At 35.7% G+C, this 23,286-nt stretch overlaps 1 protein-coding gene across 15 annotated transcripts in view; it reads right to left on the reverse strand.

Moving 5' to 3' along the window:
• The window catches only part of LOC149788867 (doublecortin domain-containing protein 2-like), a 185,992-nt gene that overhangs the window by 36,472 nt on the left and 126,234 nt on the right, over positions 1-23,286 (reverse strand). For 13 of the 15 annotated variants that reach the window (XM_089974997.1, XM_089974992.1, XM_089974989.1 and 10 more), the window contains 3 exons: positions 16,532-16,627; positions 13,631-13,725; positions 11,252-11,376 (listed from right to left, as the gene is read on the reverse strand). In XM_089974997.1, the coding sequence (XP_089831123.1) occupies positions 11,252-11,376; positions 13,631-13,725; positions 16,532-16,627 (316 nt within the window). The remainder of the gene's footprint in view (positions 1-11,251; positions 11,377-13,630; positions 13,726-16,531; positions 16,628-23,286) is intronic. The other 2 variants (XM_089974993.1, XM_089974995.1) reach the window with 1 other exon arrangement.

A 23,286-nucleotide genomic window follows, 5' to 3' on the forward strand; every position in this document is an offset into this window, starting at 1 on the left:
CAGAACACAAATGAACATCATATTCACAATGTCAATAACAAACATGATAGATGCAGTAATTGAAAACACAGTTCTGATCTCTGAAACACTTATTTAGGAGAAATATTTGTATCTTTTTGCAAATATAATGGTTCAGACTATGACCAGTGATCTCTAGGGTCTATAAAAATATAGCCTAGAAAAGCATAATGAGGACAAGGGCTATCATATATCAGAGACAGGCCATGTTACAAGACAGTCAAAATATTACATTTGGGGAAAAAATGCAACTGAAAAGATTTTGGTAGTAAACTAAGAGCCTTGGATCCAATAAGCCAGGAGGACGAAAACGAATTATCTCCACTGGCTAAATGGACTGTTGCACAATAGCTGCTTTGCAATTTTCCGTGAAATAAGTGAAGCAAACTGCAATGCCTCAAACAGCATCATACCAAGTGAAAAAAACTGCCATGTGCCAAACAGCATAACAGCAAGTGATGTAAACTGCCATGTCCCAAATAACATAACAACAACTGAAGTAAACTGCCATGCCCCAAGCAGCATAATAGCAAGTGAAGTAAACTGCATTGCCCCAAATAGCATAATAGCAAGCTAAGTAAACTGCAATGCCCCAAACAGAATAAAAGCAAGTGAAGTAAACTGCCATGCCCCAAACAGCATAACAGCAAGTTAAGTAAAGTGCCATGTCCCAAACAGCATAAAAGCAAATGAAGTAAACTGCCAGGCCCCAAACTGCATAACAGCAAGTGAAGTAAACTGCCATGTCCCAAACAGCATAACAGCAAGTGAAGTAAACTGCCATTTCCAAAATAGCGTAACAGCAAGTGAAGTAAACTGCCATGTCCCAAATAGCATAACAGCAAGTGAAGTAAACTGCCATGTCCCAAGCAGCATAATAGCAAGTGAAGTAAACTGCCATGTCCCAAGCAGCATAATAGCAAGTGAAGTAAACTGCCATGCCCCAAACAGCATAACAGCAAGTGAAGTAAACTGCCATTTCCAAAATAGCATAACAGCAAGTGAAGTAAACTGCAATGTCCCAAACAGCATAAAAGCAAGTGAAGAAAACTGCCATGTCCCAAATAGCATAACAGCAAGTGAAGTAAACTGCCATGCCCCAAACAGCATAATAGCAAGTGAAGTAAACTGCAATGCCTCAAACAGTATAATAGCAAGTTAAGTAAACTGCCATGTCCCAAATAGCATAACAGCAAGTGAAGTAAACTGCCATGCCCCAAACAGCGTAATAGCAAGTGAAGTAAACTGCCATGTCCCAAATAGCATAACATCAAGTGAAGTAAACTGCCATGCCCCAAACATTTCCAAAATAGCATAACAGCAAGTGAAGTAAACTGCCATTTCCAAAATAGCATAAAGCAAGTGAAGTAAACTGCCATGTCCCAAATAGCATAATAGCAAGTGAAGTAAACTGCCATACCATGAAGGGCATATAAGCAGTTAACATGGTAGGACCAAAGGGTCAATATTGGCACCTATCAATCAACAATCACACAACAGATGTTCCTAGACTGCCAACTGATTTGACTGCCAGCTTGACATTCATCTTTGTGTAACTGGATATTGAGAAAAAAACAATTGCAGAAATCGGACAAATAGAGACAGTTGCCTACAGAACATGTATAAATTCTGGCCTTTATAACTTGGACATTTATTATCCAATTTTCACAAAATGTACACCATACAGTACAGAACCATGTACCATAGTCAGGACATAATGCTATTAACATAGTATACCACCTTACAGTGAGACTGTCTTATAATGAAGTACAGAACTCTCATTTTACTACTGTCCATCATGGGAACCAAGCAGTATACCACCTTACAGTAAGACTGTCTTATAATGAAGTACAGAACTCTCATTTTACTACTGTCCATCATGGGAACCAAGCAGTATACCACCTTACAGTGAGACTGTCTTATAATGAAGTACAGAACTCTCATTTTATTGTCCATCATGGGAACCAAGCAATATACCACCTTACAGTGAGACTGTCTTATAATGAAATACAGAACTCTCATTTTACTACTGTCCATCATGGGAACCAAGCAGTATACCACCTTACAGTAAGACTGTCTTATAATGAAGTACAGAACTCTCATTTTGCTACTGTCCATCATGGGAACCAAGCAGTATACCACCTTACAGTAAGACTGTCTTATAATGAAGAACAGAACTCTCATTTTACTACTGTCCATCACGGGAACCAAGCAGTATACCACCTTACAGTGAGACTGTCTTATAATGAAGTACAGAACTCTCATTTTACTACTGTCCATCACGGGAACCAAGCAGTATACCACCTTACAGTGAGACTGTCTTATAATGAAGTACAGAACTCTCATTTTACTACTGTCCATCATGGGAACCAAGCAGTATACCACCTTACAGTGAGACTGTCTTATAATGAAGTACAGAACTCTCATTTTATTGTCCATCATGGGAACCAAGCAATATACCACCTTACAGTGAGACTGTCTTATAATGAAGTACAGAACTCTCATTTTACTACTGTCCATCATGGGAACCAAGCAGTATACCACCTTACAGTGAGACTGTCTTATAATGAAGTACAGAACTCTCATTTTACTACTGTCCATCATGGGAACCAAGCAGTATACCACCTTACAGTGAGACTGTCTTATAATGAAGTATACAACTCTCATTTTACTACTGTCCATCACGGGAACCAAGCAGTATACCACCTTACAGTGAGACTGTCTTATAATGAAGTACAGAACTCTCATTTTACTACTGTCCATCATGGGAACCAAGCAGTATACCACCTTACAGTGAGACTGTCTTATAATGAAGTACAGAACTCTCATTTTACTACTGTCCATCATGGGAACCAAGCAGTATACCACCTTACAGTGAGACTGTTTTATAATTAAGTACAGAACTCTCATTTTACTACTGTCCATCATGGGAACCAAGCAGTATACCACCTTACAGTGAGACTGTCTTATAATGAAGTACAGAACTCTCATTTTACTACTGTCCATCATGGGAACCAAGCAGAATACCACCTTACAGTGAGATTGTCCTTTAATGAAGTAAAGAACTCACATTTTACTACTGTCCATCATGGGAACCAAGCAGTATACCACCTTACAGTGAGACTGTCTTATAATGAAGTAGAGAACTCACATTTTACTACTGTCCATCATGGGAACCAAGCAGAATACCACCTTACAGTGAGACTGTCTTATAATGAAGTACAGAACTCTCATTTTATTGTCCATCATGGGAACCAAGCAATATACCACCTTACAGTGAGACTGTCTTATAATGAAATACAGAACTCACATTTTACTACTGTCCATCATGGGAACCAAGCAGAATACCACCTTACAGTGAGACTGTCTTATAATGAAGTACAGAACTCTCATTTTTCTACTGTCCATCATGTGAACCAAGCAGTATACTGCCTTACAGTGAGACTGTCTTATAATAAAGTACATATACATGTAATTGTATAATGACTGAATGAAACGGGACCCATTACAATATTTGCCTTGTACTAGGAATCATATTACAATTAAAGGTCTACACATCAATGGGAACTTTGTCAAAGCAAAAAAAAAATGGCTTTAAATAAATATATATGCAATTTAGTTGTTTGAGCATGTTCAGTTTTTCAGAGGAATTAATTAACTACTAATCCAAACTCCATGATGCCAACCTTTAAACTGGCCTAGCTCAAAGTCAGAATAGCACAGAAAGAATGATTAACATGCCTTTGTTCTGCTGAAAAGAACCAACTTCAGAGAGAGAAAAGAAACTGATTGGTCACATGGCCACTTCAGTATAATCAGTATATTTTAAGTCAAGTGAAGTAACTTTAAGGCAGATCAATAACAAAAGAAATAATGGATTAAGACTGAAGGCTAATGATGGATTAAGACTGAAGGCTAATGATGGATTAAGACTGAAGGTGAACTATGGATTAAGACTGAAGGCTAATGCTGGATTAAGACTGAAGGCTAATGATGGATTAAGACTGAAGGCTAATGATGGATTAAGACTGAAGGTTAATGATGAACTGATGGTTACTGATGGATCAAGACTTAGAGAAAAGACAAACATTGAAAATATTAGCAAGTAATAACACCCAATTTTAAAATGGCTGTTAAAATCCATGCCAAACAAGACAATAAAGTTAGACAAAGAACACCAAATAATGCATGCATACTTAGAACATCTATTTTGAGCTGACAATTAGTTTATCTCTTGAGTAAAGTGTCAAGACAATTTTCAAATCTTGTAAGTAACTCTGTTAAAATTGTCCAACATTTGTTATCCACACAAATTCCTGGTCAGTATAGCATATCATCTGTTATATTTCAGTATTGTCATCATTCTGTTAGCAAAGCCATCATCACTCTTTCTACGGTACCTCAGTTGTCATATTCTGGCAATGGAGGACTAACTTGCTTAGTTCTGCCTGGGTCATTCTCAGCCCCTTTGGGACCACCAGGCTTGTCAGTATCGTGCACAGGCTTGTGATTTATGGTCTCCCGTGGAGTCACTTGACTGCTGGACTCTGCAAATTGTGCACTGGAGTTAAGGACCCCAGTGTCATTCTTATGTTCTGATATTTCAACGGGATGATCTACATGGTCTGTAGGAGGTTTGTTGCTATGGTAACTGCCTGTATTAACCTGATGTTCATCCAAGTCATTCATTTCTGGCTTTGCATCCCCTGTGCTAATCTGAGATTTACCCTTATCTTGCATCCCTGGCCTTGTGTTGCCTGCATCCCCTCCATGAGTCTCCTGTGGTGGCAAACCTGGGGACTTTGGCTTGTTCAAAACTTCATCTGGAGATTTCTTAGGATTCTCTTCATCCGATGGGAGTTTGTTCAGTTCTGTACCACTGGGGATCCGGGCACTTTTCTCTCTGGGAGCATTAGTGACCTTACCAGGGTGGATTTCTTCCTATTTTTTATTGACAGAAGGAAGAGAGAGAATACAGAAAGGAAAAAGTGAAGGTCAGTTCTTTTTATAGCAAAGCACAAAATGACCTGTAATATAAATTTTTCCAACAACAGTAATAGTCCAACTAGAAAAGAGCATGGACCCAGATCTCTTGTTGTATATTGGTCTGGCGTATTAGGGTACACACTACTGCTTCCAATTATGATTACACAATGTTGAAACTAATCTGCTGATACACTGCAATTATCATGTGACATCAAAACTGTATTTGCACTCTTCTTATCAACAGTGTAGAACCTGATATGCTGATACCTAATGATTATTATGTGACAGCAGATCTAGTTCTGCAGTGTAAATACCAACAGTGCAGCAGCTGATCAAATGGTACATGAAAATCATTGTGTGACAGCAGGCCTGGGTTGCAATATTCATACCAACAGTCATGAACTTTACCTGCTATTACATTCCATTCATCATGTGACAGAAGATGTAGCTCGCTCTGCAGTGTAGATATGAACAGTGTAAATATGAACAGTGTAGAGCTTGATCTGCTATTACACTGTAATCTTTATGATACAACAGATCTGTTACTGCACTGTTCACCTAAAGATGCATATTAATGATGTTATTTTAACCCTAAAGTTGTACCATGATATCAATACTTATTGTTTTATATACAATATCAGCATAGTTTCTTGATGTTAGTATAACAAAATAAGTCTGGCCAAATACAAAAGCCTAAGATAACACATCACAGAAAATTACATTATAATTTTTACACTAACCATTGCCTGTAGACTGTTCCTACTTGAATCTAACAAACAATGGAACACAATAATGCAGAGGATACAGCTGAATGTACCAATGCTGAGGATACAGCTGAGGACTGTAAACATGTTACTCTCTATTAGTGCTCTGTGGTTGCAGTAAATAGCAGAATGATTCAAGTGGACCTGGGAGAATCTAAAATTCACATCAAAATTTTATATTTGGCTGACATCTTTGTTTTACCAAATCTGAGGGCAATTCATCACAATAGCAATATATAATAGCACTAGTAACCACTGTACACAAGTAATATGAAATCAAGATTAATGACTTTATTAGTACATTAACACCGAATTCTAATTAGTACTATTTTATGTCTGATACATTTCAGGAGGACATGACATCAATTTTTTTTTTTTCAAAACAAGGAAAAGAAAATTAGCAATGCTAATTTCTTGTGAAAATTCAATTAAGGAATGATGAGTCTAATCTTTGCATCTATTTGCATGGCAACTTCCTTCATATACTTGAAACTAATTTACAACTAACATTATCTTTTGACAATGACTGCAACTAATTTCATGAACTCAAAAAATTGTCACAAATTTGGCAAGTACAGTAAATATTCCTAAACTTTGCTAGGTGTCCGTGTCTATTTTACTGTGCCAATGCCACACTCAATATTAACCCTTCCTATCCCATAATTATACAGTATAGCATCATCAAGTGCTTGAGTGAGAACTCTGATATGTAGAATGCTTGTAGTAAAAGACTTAAAAAGATTTTGCAAAATATTCCAGTTACTCATCAATTCAAAGCAGCAAACAGATCAGTGAAGGTCAAGGTAAAGAGCTTAAGTTTTTATGCCCAAAAAACAAAACATTTTCCAGGGTTCAGTCACAATGACCTTGACCTGTGGCCATTTTTTGATCCACAAATGAACAGCTGCTTCCATCCTCCAAGTGTGAGCCATCTGCCGAGTTTGGTCCATCTATGTGATGTACAATTACTGTTATTGTGCAGAAGCCATCTTTCTTCTTTCTTAAACACTGACACTAACCGTGGACAATTTTTATTTCAAATAAACGGGAGGTCGTGGGTTCAATCCCCAGCCAAGTCATACCAAAGACTTACAAAAATGGTACTAACGACTGCCTTATTTGGCACTCAGCATTAAGAGGTTAGTGTTAGGACTGGTCGGCCTTGTGTCAGGATAATGTGACTGGGTGGGACATCATGCTACATGTCGCCCCAGTGCTAGACATCACTACAACTGCCACATTGCAGACATCAATGCGATATAACTGAAATTTTTTAAAGCTACGTAAAAAATCTGAATCACACATACATACATCTCAAATAAATTCACTTCTTCCTTACCACAAGTGCAAGCCAACCATAAAGTTTGGTAAAAGTAGGTGTAAAACTGAAGTTACATTTAGGACATTAAAATGATAACTGATGAACAGCTGGACGTCATACTATTATATACTCCATCATCTCCCAGCTGTATGAAACATAATTACTCAGCATGCAAATGAAGTGTCATAATTTGACTTCATAAAGCCATGTAGTTTTTGAATTGGTTTCAACAATGTCCGAACACAAACTGATACTGGAGTTATTTCCCTTTAGCTGAATATTGCATACATAATTTCGAAATGTGTTCTATATGAAGGAAATATTTACCACAGGTATTTCCCTTTAAATAACTGCTCTATTTAGCCCCATTAAAAAAATAAAAAACTTATTAAAAGGTATTGCTTTGATTACATCATGAAGTACACTTACCACAGTAAATATGAGGTAAATAACAACATCTGTATCAATATCAATGGTCCTTTTACATAAGCAACCTGATATATCCCATCACTTTATCCCACTTTTATCCAGTAATATTATTATTAATTTATCCCACTTTTATCCAGTAATATTATTGTTAATTTATCCCACTTTTATCCAGTAATATTATTATTATTAATTTATCCCACTTTTATCCAGTACTATTATTAGTATTAATTTATCCCACTTTTGTCTAGTAATATTATCATTAATTTATCCCACTTTTATCCAGTAATATTATTATTAATTTATCCCACTTTTATCTAGTAATATTATTATTATTAATTTATCCCACTTTTATCTAGTAATATTATGATTATTAATTTATCCCACTTTAATCCAGTAATATTATATTAATTTATCCCACTTTTATCTAGTAATATTATTATTATTAATTTATCCCACTTTTGTCTAGTAATATTATTATTATTATTAATTTATCCCACTTTTGTCTAGTAATATTATTATTATTAATTTATCCCACTTTTGTCTAATAATATTATTATTATTATTAATTTATCCCACTTTTATCCAGTAATATTATATTTATTAATTTATCCCACTTTTATCTAGTAATATTATGATTATTTATTTATCCCACTTTTATCCAGTAATATTATATTTATTAATTTATCCCACTTTTATCTAGTAATATTATGATTATTAATTTATCACACTTTTATCCAGTAATATTATTATTATTAATTTATCCCACTTTTATCTAGCAATATTATTATTATTAATTCCCATCATTACTCAAAATTTAGTGGAATAAAGCTGGAAAATTTACATAAAATGAAGAATATTTTACACATGAACCAAATGCTTATCTTTTACCTTTGATTAGTCGAGAAGGGGGGGGATTGGGTTAGGTTTTTTTGGTTTAAAGCCATTTTTCAGCACATAATAGGCTATACAGTACGGCCAGTTTATCTAGTGGAGGAAGAACCTGGGGAAACCCTGGGAAGAACAAACAACCCATGGAAAGCTACTGGTAGACTTTATGGCGGCTCAGTAATGAAAATGTCACTCCCTGTATTCTCTGCTGATGACTTTATGCGAACTGCCTTTGAACCAAATCAGTCTGACACATTTCAGATCAACAGATCTATGCCAATGCTGTTCTTGGACAGGTACATATTATACTTGAATAAATTCCGTAAGTAGGAATAAGTCTTAAGTTGTGCAATGAACATAATAATTCCTCAGATCTGTGGTGATCTCACTGGAAACATGAGAAATCTCTTAAATCTTTCAGGATTTCACTGAAAACATGAAAAGCAAAAGGAAAATATTTATGCTGCCTGAAAGACACGTTTGCAAAGATGACATATACCATATTTTATCAACACCAATTAGGATGGGAATAGGACAAAATGAGAGCTTAATACTTTGCAAAACTATATTTTAATACCCTAGAACCTTGTTTACCTAGAAGTCATTCATCCAAATTCTTCGTTTTTCTGGTCCTATTTCATGTCCATCCGATATGAACATTATCAAAAAAATTCATCTAGATCCAACCTGCTCTGTCGTGGCATATTCCAAATACTCAGCAAAGTCATGGGATCATGAAAAAACGTCACTGTGACTTCCTTATGCATGTGATGATCTGTACCCTCCATAATGAATACAACCATCAAATGTCATTACTGTACACATAAGACTGCCAGAAAATACTACATGTACAGTAATGACATTTGATGGGTGTACTCATTATGGAGGGTACTATGTTAAAGTAGGATATGAATATAACAACATGTTAAAGGGAGGATACAAGAAATGTAGACATGTTAAAGGGAGGATATGAATATAACAACATGTAAGAAGGAGGATACAAGAAATGTAGACATGTTAAAGGGAGGATATGAATATAACAACATTTTAAAGGGAGGATACAAGAAATGTAGACATGTTAAAGGGAGGGAAATGAATATAATGATAGGTTACAGGTAGGATAAAATACAAAGACATGTAATGGGAGGATATCAGTATAAAGACATGTTAAAGGTGGATATGAATGTGCATGTAAACATATGTACAAACACTGACAAATTAATGTTTCAACTACTGTTTTCAGTATACTTATAGATGTCTTTTCTTTGATCAAGTTGGCTATGAAAACCAGACAATTATATCAATTATTGGTTATCTTGGCAAAGTAAAATGCATATAGATATATAGAAACACAAATTTTATTCTTCAAAAAATTAAATACATCTTTTTCAAAACACTATCACTACCAAGGTGTGAATTTTCCATTTAGAAGAAAAATTATCTGAAAGGTACAACAAAAGTGTTTTTTTAAAAAGTGTCAAAAAATCCCCTGTGAAAACAGTTTACACTATTCCATCTATAGTTCTGCTAATTACTTCAAGCAATGGTGTAGATTTTGTGTCATTTAGACATTAACTAAATCAGAAGAATACTCGAAGATTGTGGATATTTAAAGATTGTGGATACTTAAATATATGAAGATTGTGGACATTTATGTATGTGAAGAATCTGGATATTTACATATGTGAAGATTGTGGACATTTATGTATGTGAAGAATCTGGATATTTACATATGTGAAGATTGTGGACATTTATGTATGTGAAGACTGTGGACATTTACATATGTGAAGATTGTGGACATTTATGTATGTGAAGACTGTGGACATTTATGTATGTGAAGACTGTGGACATTATGTATGTGAAGACTGTGGACATTTATGTATGTGAAGACTGTGGACATTTACATATGTGAAGACTGTGGACATTATGTATGTGAAGACTGTGGACATTTATGTATGTGAAGACTGTGGACATTTATGTATGTGAAGACTGTGGACATTATGTATGTGAAGACTGTGGACATTTATGTATGTGAAGACTGTGGACATTATGTATGTGAAGACTGTGGACATTTACATATGTGAAGACTGTGGACATTTATGTATGTGAAGATTGTGGACATTTATGTATGTGAAGACTGTGGACATTATGTATGTGAAGACTGTGGACATCATGCATGTGAAGAATCTGGATATTTATATATGTGTTGTTGTTGTTGTTGTTGTAGGGTTTAATGCCATTTTTAAGCACAAGATAGGCTATACATAGCGGTCAGTATAACTAGTGGAGGAAGAACCCTGGAAAACCCCAGGAAGAACCAGAAACCCACAAGAAGGTAATTGCAAGCTTTCTCAGGTACCCACACTGGCCGAGCCTGAGACTCAAATACCCATACAGACAGAAGTGAGATGGCAGTGATTCGAAACAGTGAGCACTTTAGACCTACTCGGCTACTTGGGACCCCCTATTGATATATGTGACGATTGGATATTTCCATATATGAAGACTGAGGATATTAACATCTGTGAAGATTGTAGATATTAGCAAGAAAGAGTGGCTATGGAATATTTAGCTCACTAAACAAGTATCTTAACATTAATTTGTCATGAATATAATTATCAACACAATTACAGGGACGTACAAAGGCATACATGATTAGTGCAAGGATTGACTGACCAGCACAACTGGATTATTACATGGAGGTACAAAGGCATGCATGATTGATTAGTTGCACAGATGAATAGTTACAAATACATGTAAAGTGTGTAACAACAGGGGTTACATGCAGGAGTAAAATTTGTGAACTTTAATCTTTAACCCAAACAATCATGCATGACCTACTGACCTGGACCACTTCAGCCTTTCTCTGATCGATGGGGAGATCTGTCTTTGTTTCATGAGTTTCCTTTACCTGTTTTGCACCAACGGTTTCTTTTCTCGGATTTTTGGCTTTGAAAACACCACCTTCATCTGGAAAGAAAACCAAAATTAATAAATGTGTGAAAATTACTTTCTTTTCTGACCAAGTCTGTGTTCACGATTTAAATTTTTCAAAAAAATATATTATATCCTTTTTTAATCATGAGCCAGTCTGACAAGAAATGGGGACCTTTTACATTCTATTTTGATGGACAATAAATAGGGGCCTTTATACATTCTACTATCCTGGACAAGATATGGGGATGCTAACATTTCACTTTGTTAGCCAACAAATGGGGATCCTTTACAATTTACTTTGTTAGACAAGATAGAGATCCTTTACATTTCACTTTGTTGGACAAGATATGGGGATCCTGTTGGACAAGAAATGGGGATGCTTTACGTTTTATTTTGTTGGACAAGATGGTTTACATTTAATTTTGTTGGACAAGATACGGGTATGCTTTACATTTTATTTTGTTGGACAAGATACAGGGACGGTTTACATCTTATTTTGTTGGACAAGATACGGGTATGCTTTATGGTTTTTTTTGTTGGACAAGATATTGGGATGCTTTACGTTCTATTTTGTTGGACAAGATACGGGGATGCTTTACATTTAATTTTGCTGGACAATATACGGGGATGCTTTACATTTAATTTTGTTGGACAATATACGGGGATGCTTTACATTTAATTTTGTTGGACAAGATACGAGGATGCTTTAAATTTAATTTTGTTGGACAAGATATGGGGATGCTTTACATTTAATTTTGTTGGACAAGATATGGGGATGGTTTGTTTTATTTTATTGGACAAGATATGGGTATGCTTTACATTCTATTTTGTTGGACAAGATACGGGGATGCTTTCATTTAACTTTGTTGGACAAGATACGGGGATGCTGTATGTTTTATTTTGTTGGACAAGATATTGGGATGCTTTACGTTCTATTTTGTTGGACAAGATATGGAGATGCTTTACGTTTTATTTTGTTGGACAAGATACAGGGGTGCTTTACATTTAACTTTGTTGGACAAGATGTAGGGACCCTTTACAATTTTACTAAGTTGGACACAATATGGGGACCCTTTACATATGACTGCGTTGGATAAGATATGGGGACCCTTCATATTTGACCAAGTTGGACAATATATGGGGACATTCACTCAGTAAGCATTTGATCCACAAGATTCGAAGTCTCTACTGAGTTAATGCATTCAAATGTAACCTTTATTTATCATAGTTAAGGTTTTGCAATGTAAGAAAACAGAATCTGAAATGATCACAAAATTTGATTTTGGGTTTCGAAAAAGTTAAAAGACTTGAATATGGCTGTAATTTCAGCAGGAATAATGGATAATTTATCCAGTAACAGACATGAGAAGGTGTCACAGTAATGGCAGTTCCAATCTTGTCTCCATCATTCCAATGAATGTTCCTGTAAGTTTAACAAGTTACCAAAGGAACTTGTGATCACTGAAAAAACTGGCTGCAAAGATTATTCAATCTCCTCTAAAAACACTACATGGAAAAACATTGTCACAATATAAAAACTTTCAATGAAACAGGTCTGTTAACTTAAGAAGAACATACCTCAGTCAAAAGACAAGCTTCATCTACACTCATACCCAAAAGACATGATCAATGCCCGTCACAATTATATAGAGTGCTTTTTGCTCCCAGACATCATTTGGCCTGCACTCCAACCCTGCATATTCTTTCAAATGGAATAGTCATTGTTATAACAGCTCAAAATATTTCATCCTGTGACCTTGACGTTTGATGATTTAATCTATTAACTCCACAGATGCAGTATCTACATTGCTAACCTGTTCAAAGTCTGATTTCTATTTCTGGATTCATTATATAAAGGTTTTCTGAAAAATATATTGATGGCTCTATATATGACCCTTGACCTTTTTACTTCAAAATCGCATGTGTCATTTTTTGTACCCCTGTTCAACTTATGATCAACATCTAATGGCAATTTATCAACAGTAAGAGTAGATACTGTCAAATCCAAATGCTTTCACCACCAGCAACACAAATTCAATCAGCCACTGAATTGTCCTTGACCTTTGACCTTCACTTTATTGTTAACCTTTAGGGACATTTGATTCCCTGCAGCAGCTATGGGCATAAATGGATGATGATCCACTTATTCAGATCGGAAATATTGCCATTTAGAAAAATTTATGACACAATCTGACACAAAAACAGACTGATGACATTAATCTCCACTGGTACGTCTTGTTTTTGGTGTCAATTTTTGGCAGTCAAGAAAAAGGTGCAAAATGAGTACCTTTATCATAGTCAACACGCTTGCCAGTTTCTGGTGTCCTCTTCTGTTTAGGCTTTGTTGCATGATTAGAATTCGGGGCCATTCCACGTTTATTTCTGCAAGAAAGCAAATAATATCAAAGGAACAATGAAATAATACTGCAGAGATGATATATAACTAAGATGGAGGCTAGATCTGTGCGTCCAGCCAACACTAAAAAACACACAAAACCTTGACATGGCTGTCGATAAAATAATCACTGTCATGACCACTTATGCTTCCATCAGCTTCTCTCATTTCCTACTGAATGACGTGTGAAAGGTATTGTGATGTTTACACACACACAAATGCATTGACTGATACAAATTCACATCATTATGCTGTTGTTGTCCTTACCATTATTTCTGACCATATGTTTCCAATACGTTTTGATGATAACTAAAATATCCAGGTATTTTAATGCTGTTTGTAATGGTGTAACAAGGCTTTTTGGAAAATGTTTGTCCACTTATGTCAGTTTCATAAAAATATTAGATTAATATGCCTTAAACAATCATCAAAAATCCTTATTCTATACCAAACACAGGCCAAAAAAGATGTTATAGTACACAACCAGTCATTTCTTCTAATCAGTTTTGATAAGGGATAATTTTCATCACTGTGTCGAATCTCTCATTTCTCTTCAAATGTTTATTATAGCTTCCCTTGATGCTAAAAATAGTACCAAATCTATCCACATATATTACATACAGATACCATATAGCCACACATAATACATGAACACAGTATACATCTATGTTATGTCCTTGCATATTATACTAGTAGACCTCGATTGGCATGAAATCATTAGTGGAACAAATGGTGCTGTCCATCAAGTCTATCCATTCATAATACACAACAAGACCTGGATCCACTGTGGCCACGAAATCACATTAGCAGAACAAACCAAATAAATAAACATCTGTCCATGCATACTATGCCAGAAGATCTGGGTCCATGCTGTGTTGGCATGAAACCACCAGCAGAGCAAACTGTATAGACCCACATCTGTCCTTGCATAGAATATGAGAAGATGCTGTTGGCATGACAACACAAGGAAAACAGTGTAAACCCATATCATTCAGTTCATTTTTGTGTTCACAGTTGGGTGTCAAGCAAGTGAAGTTTTGATAAGGTACAGTCTGGCGTATATGGCACAGCAACAATTTAAAAGTTACATCATACTGAAGCAATCCATGCCAATCCAGGAATCAAGTCCGTGTCCTTCTAGTCATAAATCTAATTCCTTAAATACTGAGTCAGTGCAGTTTCCATATGATAGTCCATTAATGCTTACCAATATACTTTTTATAGTAATGCATGAATGCCATCACCTATTGGTGCTAAGTAAGAACGCCGGCATGAAACAAGAGGTCTAAGAAGGCAGGAAATCATGCCAAATGAAAAAGTAAGTGGCCAAGGACTCTAGGTTAGAGCTTAAACTGGGATAAGAAAGCAATGCAACACATGGTTGGCACAAACTTTTGTGACATGAACCAGTTTTTAAAAAACGTAAATTGGTATGCACTAGTAATGATCGGTATGTTGAGAACCACCATTTACTTGTGACTACAGTTACTTGTCCAATCATCTTCTGAAGTGCCAAGATCCTCAAGATCCTTACTTAGTATCAACCATTCTGTTTTTAAATGATTAGCACTCATTGAGGCATATAGTCCTTTCCAAGGTTCATACTGTTTAGCCATCTGTGCTGAAAACTCACATGACGCTGATACTGTTATAACAAGATCTTCTCATCCTACTTTCACTACTGCATCATGGATATTGCCCTGAGCAGTCTCTGTGTTGACTTTAGATATGTAACAATGAGAGGCCTTCATTTTATTTGTTCTCTTATTAAGTTATATGTTATTATTAAACAACTTTGGTGGTTTTATAAAACATGACATGTACATCTGAACAAAAAATAATGGTGATATTTAAGAAATAAAAGCATTGCTAATTTTGATACGTGTCTGAAAATATTTCCTGTTTCCTTGTTATATGAGTTTTCAAAGCTGAAAATAGGGAATTGTTGCTGGACAAGCAGTTGATAGAGGGCTATAGGGATTGTTGTTGGACAAGCACTTGATGGACACTGGACAGAGGGCTATAGTGATTGTTGCTGGACAAGCACTTGATGGACACTGGACAGAGGGCTATAGTGATTGTTGCTGGACAAGCACTTGATGGACACTGGACAGAGGGCTATAGTGATTGTTGCTGGACAAGCACTTGATGGATCCTGGACAGAGGGCTATAGTGATTGTTGCTGGGCAAGCACTTGATGGACACTGGACAGAGGGCTATAGTGATTGTTGCTGGACAAGCACTTGATGGATCCTGGACAGAGGGCTATAGTGATTGTTGTTGGACAAGCACTTGATGGACACTGGACAGAGGGCTATAGTGATTGTTGCTGGACAAGCACTTGATGGACACTGGACAGAGGGCTATAGTGATTGTTGCTGGACAAGCACTTGATGGATCCTGGACAGAGGGCTATAGTGATTGTTGCTGGACAAGCACTTGATGGATCCTGGACAGAGGGCTATAGTGATTGTTTCTGGACCAGCACTTGATGGACACTGGACAGAGGGCTATATCTCAAAGCACATTGTCTTAACACCTGATAAGCAAAAAATCAAAATTTGATCACAAAAGTAGAAACACTCTCAATCTGTCATCCAAAAATATATTTTAAGCATTCATTTAGAGTGGTATTTGGTTGAAATTTGCTTTTCAGCCATCTTTCCAACCATGTGACACACTAATGTATGTTGAGAAAGGACTGCACAGTACCTTTTTATACTATAACTGCCTTCAAGTCATTCACAAAATTAAAACAAAAGTATCCCCAATATTACAATCAATTTCTTTCACCTGTTAGTAGAGTTGACTGAATGTTCAGGTGATCCTCCTCCATTTTTCGTGCTCCTAGACTCCCCTCCGCCTCTTATCGGGGGTAGCACCGAGTACCTGAAATGACACAGAACATAATAGGGTCAATGTTAAGGTACCTTTGGATATGCAATAATATTACCATAAATTGTGTTTCTATAAATGGTGAGGAGAAGAATTAGAAAATAATTTGATGACTAAAGATAAAACCATGGCAGGGCTATCAAAACAATACCAAACTGACTTTGAACTATGCACCCTTGACCAATAATTAACAGAATGGATAGGCTAACATTCGGAACGTGTATTAACCAGTGCATTAATTGTGAGGAAAAATAACAGCATTAAGCCATGTAAATTATTCAGATTATCCTGGAAAACCTGTTGTGATAAACCTTGACCTTCAGACAGAGTTTTAAAAAACCCAATAATTTATTAATAATTGTGAACATGTCTGTTAGTAGCATACTCTATTATTGGATAAGCTGAATATTATGAAACTGATGAGGGAAAAGATTAGCAAAATGATGAATTTGATTAAAAGATGACAGTAATGATGAGGCAATAATTATCTCAAGATGTTAAAATAATTCTATTAGTTTTCGACCATTGCAAATATTCCATTCTGACATTGCTGAGCTTTAAAACAATAACAGCCAAAACATGATAGGCTATACTATACTGCAAGCATTATACTTGGTGGTGGAAAAACCCAGAAAGTCCGAAGAAGAACCACCGACCCACATGAAGCTAATGGCAAGCTTTCTCACCTAAACACATGGGCTGAACTGAAGCTCAAACGTTTACAAAAGAGATGAGATGCCAGTGATCTGTAAAGGTGATCAAGATGCCAGTGATCTGTAAAGGTGATCAAGATACTAGTGATCTGTAAAGGTGATCAAGATGCCAGTGATCTGTAAAGGTGATCAAGATGCCAATAATGTGTAAAGGTGCATCACGATGCCAATGATTTGTAAAGGTGCATCAAAATGCCAATGATCTGTAAAGGTGATCAAGATGCCAATGATCTGTAAAGGTGCATCAAAATGCCAATGATCTGTAAAGGTGCATCAAGATGCCAATGATCTGTAAAGGTGATTACCTTAAGCCATTCAGCGACCTGTGGCCACTTCAAAAGCTATGAGGTGAAAATATTTTGAAGACAAAAAGTCTGAAGTGCAGTTTTGAAAAGTTATACAATGAAGAAATCAATAATATATAAGAAGACATTTACAGCAAAGACAAAGTTGGAAGATAACTGTAGAGTAAAACTTTATATGCTTATGTGCAATGATTCAAGTGCAAACAGTACAGACCCAGATACGATATTGCACAATATGGCCACATATCAGAGTCTATGTTGTTTGTCAATGTAGAAATCAGTATATGATACATATAGTTTAGTAGAAATCAGTATATGATACATATAGTTTAGTAGAAATCAGTATATGGTACATATAGTTTAGTAGAAATCAGTATATGATACATATAGTTTACTAGAAATCAGTATATGATACATATAGTTTAGTAGAAATCAGTATATGATACATATAGTTTAGTAGAAATCAGTATATGATACATATAGTTTAGTAGAAATCAGTATATGATACATATAGTTTAGAGTTAAGTCAAGGTTGTATGATACCTGTACTGTATATACTCATCTGCCGAGTCACACCCAACTACAAACAACACTGACCTGGATCTGCAGCCACATAAAGCATCAGCAAATGTGGTTCAATACTGTTTGAGCTAGTCAGTGGACAGACAACGTAGACTCAGATTTGCCATCCATCACATATCACATCAGCTGAGTTTATGCTGTCTGTTAGAGCTAATCAGTGGAACAAATGACACACAGTCACAACTGCTGTCACCTTGTGTGCTGGCAGACTGGGGTCTGTTGTTTACTGCAATCACATATCACACCAGCTGGGTCTACATGTCTGTTAGAACTAATCAGTGCAAAATAATGACACACAGTCACAACTGCTGTCACCTTGTGTGCTGGCAGACTAGGGTCTGTTGCTTACTACTAAATCAACTTATATGTTAGTGGCCATGGTATGGTTAAGACTGTAAAAGTAATCGAGGAATTCAAACGGTTTTACTGTTTACCTGATGTATGTTTACAGTTGCAGCAATAATGTGAAACAAAATACTACAGAACAAATTGTGGGTTATGAAAATAATCCTTGTACTGCATGATGTCAAAAATTCCAGTCCGATGGTCATTAAGGACCAATGAATACTAGTATATGTTACATGTACAAATCTAGTAATTGTCATGGACCACAGTCCTATGTGTATACATGTCATGGACCACAGTCCTATGTGTATACATGTCATGGACCACAGTCCTATGTGTATACATGTCATGGACCACAGTTCTATGTGTATACATGTCACTGACCACAGTCCTATGTGCATATATGTCAGGAACCACAGTCCAATGTATATACATGTCATGGACCACAGTCCTATATGTATACATGTCATGGACCACAGTCCTATGTGTATACATGTCTTGGACCACAGTTCTATGTGTATACATTTCATGAACCACAGTCCTATTTGTATACATATCATGGACCACAGTTCTATGTGTATACATGCACCAAGGCCTTTGTATACAAATGTTATGGACCAGAGTCCTTTCTGTCTTCATGTCATGGGATGAAAAGACAGTTCTGTGTGTATACATGTCAAAGACCACAGTCTTATATGTATACATGTCATGGACCATATTCCTACTAGTAAACAATTACAAATGTTCAACATTTACATTCTTTTTTAATTTTATTTTTTGGTGGGGGTGGTGGTGGGTGGTATAGGTGAATATTATACTGTACCTGCTTTCTAATGTTGGGTGCAAAAGTTCTTTGATTATCTTTCACCCCTGACTTGTTCTGGCATGCAGTGTATACAGGACCAAGAACTGGTTTACTGTGTGCCCCTAGATACTTTAAACCATTTATATGTGTATACAGGACCAAGAACTGGTTTACTGTGTGCCCCTAGATACTTTAAACCATTTATATGTGTATACAGGACCAAGAACTTGTTTACTTTGTGCCCCTAGATACTTTAAACCATTTATATGTGTATACAGGACCAAGAACTGGTTTAGTGTGTGCCCCTAGATACTTTAAACCATTTATATGTGAATACAGGACCAAGAACTGGTTTACTGTGTGCCCCTAGATACTTTAAACCATTTATATGTGTATACAGGACCAAGAACTGGTTTACTGTGTGCCCCTAGATACTTTAAACCATTTATATGTGTATACAGGAGCAAGAACTGGTTTAATGTGTGCCCCTTGATACTTTAAATCATTTATATGTGTATACAGGACCAAGAACTGGTTTACTGTGTGCCCCTAGATACTTTAAACCATTTATATGTGTATACAGGACCAAGAACTGGTTTACTGTGTGCCCCTAGATACTTTAAACCATTTATATGTGCATACAGGACCAAGAACTGGTTTACTGTGTGCCCCTAGATACTTTCAACCATTTATATGTGCATACAGGACCAAGAACTGGTTTACTGTGTGCCCCTAGATACTTTCAACCATTTATATGTGTATACAGGACCAAGAACTGGTTTACTGTGTGCCCCTAGATACTTTCAACCATTTATATGTGTATACAGGACCAAGAACTGGTTTACTGTGTGCCCCTAGATACTTTAAACCATTTATATATGGAATAAACATGACTGTGTAACCTGCCAAACTTATTTGCACTAATCTTTTAATCTCTCATTACTAGTAAATAATGAGTTTCTCACAATTTCAGTTCATATCTACAAAGACTATAAATGCCACTTCTTAGATTCAGATGTTTCAAATTTGCTTTCATGAAGATGAAGCCATCCATACACCCATAATATAAGCCCATATATCATCTATATAGCCATTTATCTTAATTATTCCCATCCTATATAGCTATTTATCTTAACTACACATGCCAATTTTAGACTCTTTGAATGATAAAAGCTACTAATATGTCAGCAATGTTCTATAATGTCTCACGTGTTTACTGTAACATCGTGGCAATATGGCACTGCAACAGTGTGTTACAATAATACATTCTAGCACTGTGACATATAAGCAAATATTGCCTGCATTCATAATGCCATTTATAATTTGCAACATTTTGTTAATTTGCTGACACCTATTTGACATTTGGCACCAAAAGGAAATTTAATTTTTTTGGAAATCATCCAAACTTTAGAAACCTGAGGAGAATTAGGCAGAATTATTGAGTAGTTCAATGGTAGCAAACTAAATAGATGCCATTCAGTCAGAACCAAACAGATAATAATCACTGATCTATTTTAAAATAAGCCATATTTGCCCCCACAGACTGGTTTGAAAAACAACAGGTTAGACCATGTGTGAAAAACATTTCTAACACATAATGATTTAAGTATTTAAGATTTATAAATAGAACAATAGGCTAAAACAGCGTATGGAGATCTACATGTAAAACTGATACTATTTCAGCACTTTTCTTGGCAATAATAAAGTCAACCGTAGTGTACACAGATATTCTCAATCAATCAATGCCATACAACTTACAACCAACTCTCATAATTACAATAAGTGTGTGTGTGTGTGTGTGTGTGTGTTGCAGCTGAAAGATCTTCATCAAATATTTCATTAAGTAGAATTCAGCCCAGAACAAAAAAGTTACATTTTAAAATTAACAGCCACTCATTAACTAGTATCTTCAGACAGTATTCTACTTAAGTAATTATACTTAAGTAATTCTACTTAAGTAATCCTACTTAATAATAGAAAATGTCCTCTTCCATTTACTTTCTTTAAATCAATTTCAATTTTTGAACCATTCTACACAAAGTCAACCTGAAGAGACATTCTTTAGAAAAACCTGAAGCCATACAGTACAAAATCTAGTAATCTGGTTATAGTGACAATACAATACCTTAAAATACAGTCCACACCTACCAATTATGCCCTCCCAATACTGGTGGTGCCTCATGACAGGTCATAACACTGTATAAGAAATGAATCTGCTGATTCTGAATTTGGTCTCTCAAGACAGGTGGTCTCTCACAGCAGTGGGTTATCAATACAAGATGTATTGTACCATACTTGTGTAACATACAAGTACTGTATTGTTTTCTGATGGCAGCCACACCAATCAGGAGGGAGGCAATACATGAAGATAATGATGTATTAGAATACTAGACTGATACCTTAAAGTTAATAAGCTCATAAACCCTGTCTTGGTCAAAACTGTCACAAAAATGGCAATCATAAAAGTGCATTTTTTCATCCCTGCATGCCATGATGTCATCTGCTAAAACCTACCCATAACATTGTTCATTTTTTTGGTCGGTACCACTATGCATACATCTCTACAAAACAGCACAATGTCTACACAAACAGCACACTGTCTTCACAAACAGCAGACTGATAACATGAACAGCATACTGTCTACACAAACAGCACACTGTCTTCACAAACAGCAGACTGATAACATGAACAGCACACAATCTACACAAACAGCACAGTGTCTACACAAACAGCACACTGTCTACACAAAAAGCACACAGTCTGCCAAAATTATTGCTTATAATAAATGTTCGTATACTTCTAATTTTTTTCATCAATTTTGAAAAGCACAGTGGGAACTACATGTCATATAATACACAAAGCAGTTGTTCAATAGGGACATTTCATGATACATTATATAAAACATTCAAAAGCGACTACATTTTGTGATACATTACACATTACATTCAACAGACATACCATGACACATTAAACAAAATATATTCAGTTGGGATATTTTATGATACATTACACAAACATATTCAATAGGGACATTTCATGATACATTATACAGAATTTATTCAAAAGGGACTACATTTTATGATACATTATGCAATACATTCAATAGGGACATTTCATGACACATATTATACAGAATTTATTCAATGGGGACTGCATTTTATGACACATTACACAATACATTCAATAGGGACATTTCATGATACATTATACAGAATTTATTCAATGGGGACTGCATTTTATGACACATTACACAATACATTCTATAAGGACATTTCATGATACATTATACAGAATTTATTCAATGGGGACTGCATTTTATGACACATTACACAATACATTCTATAGGGGCATTTCATGATACATTATACAGAATTTATTCAATGGGGACTGTATTTTATGACACATTACACAATACATTCTATAGGGGCATTTCATGATACATTACACAAACATATTCAATAGTGATCTAACTCTGATATCCATTTCTTATGGGTTCTTTTTTTGTTTATTTCTATTTAAATGTTAATTGATGGTTTAGTAACGAGTTCATGTTCACTACAGTGTTAAACCAACATGACAACTGATCTGTATATAAGAAGTATCCAATAGCAAACAACAGAGATCTAGACTTTCTCTTATACAATGTGCTGGTAGATCTGGGTCTATGGAGCTTGCTTGCAATCATAAATAAAGTACACAGGGCAGACCCTGACCTGACATGGCATGACATAATAGTGGAACTGACCTGGTGATCATCAGACTCAAGCTTGCTTTTTACCTTCAGCCAATCATAAGTGGTGGTACAAAAGAAAAGTGTTTTAATTGGTTGACACAAAATCTCAAGCCCAAGCACAAGCTTAGAAGTTTCATAATTTCCAGTCTTTGCCTGCTGATTACAAAACT

This window comes from Sinohyriopsis cumingii, chromosome 11 (genome assembly GCF_028554795.1).
Source record: "Sinohyriopsis cumingii isolate HCF-2022 chromosome 11, ASM2855479v2, whole genome shotgun sequence".
NCBI lineage: Eukaryota > Metazoa > Mollusca > Bivalvia > Unionida > Unionidae > Sinohyriopsis > Sinohyriopsis cumingii.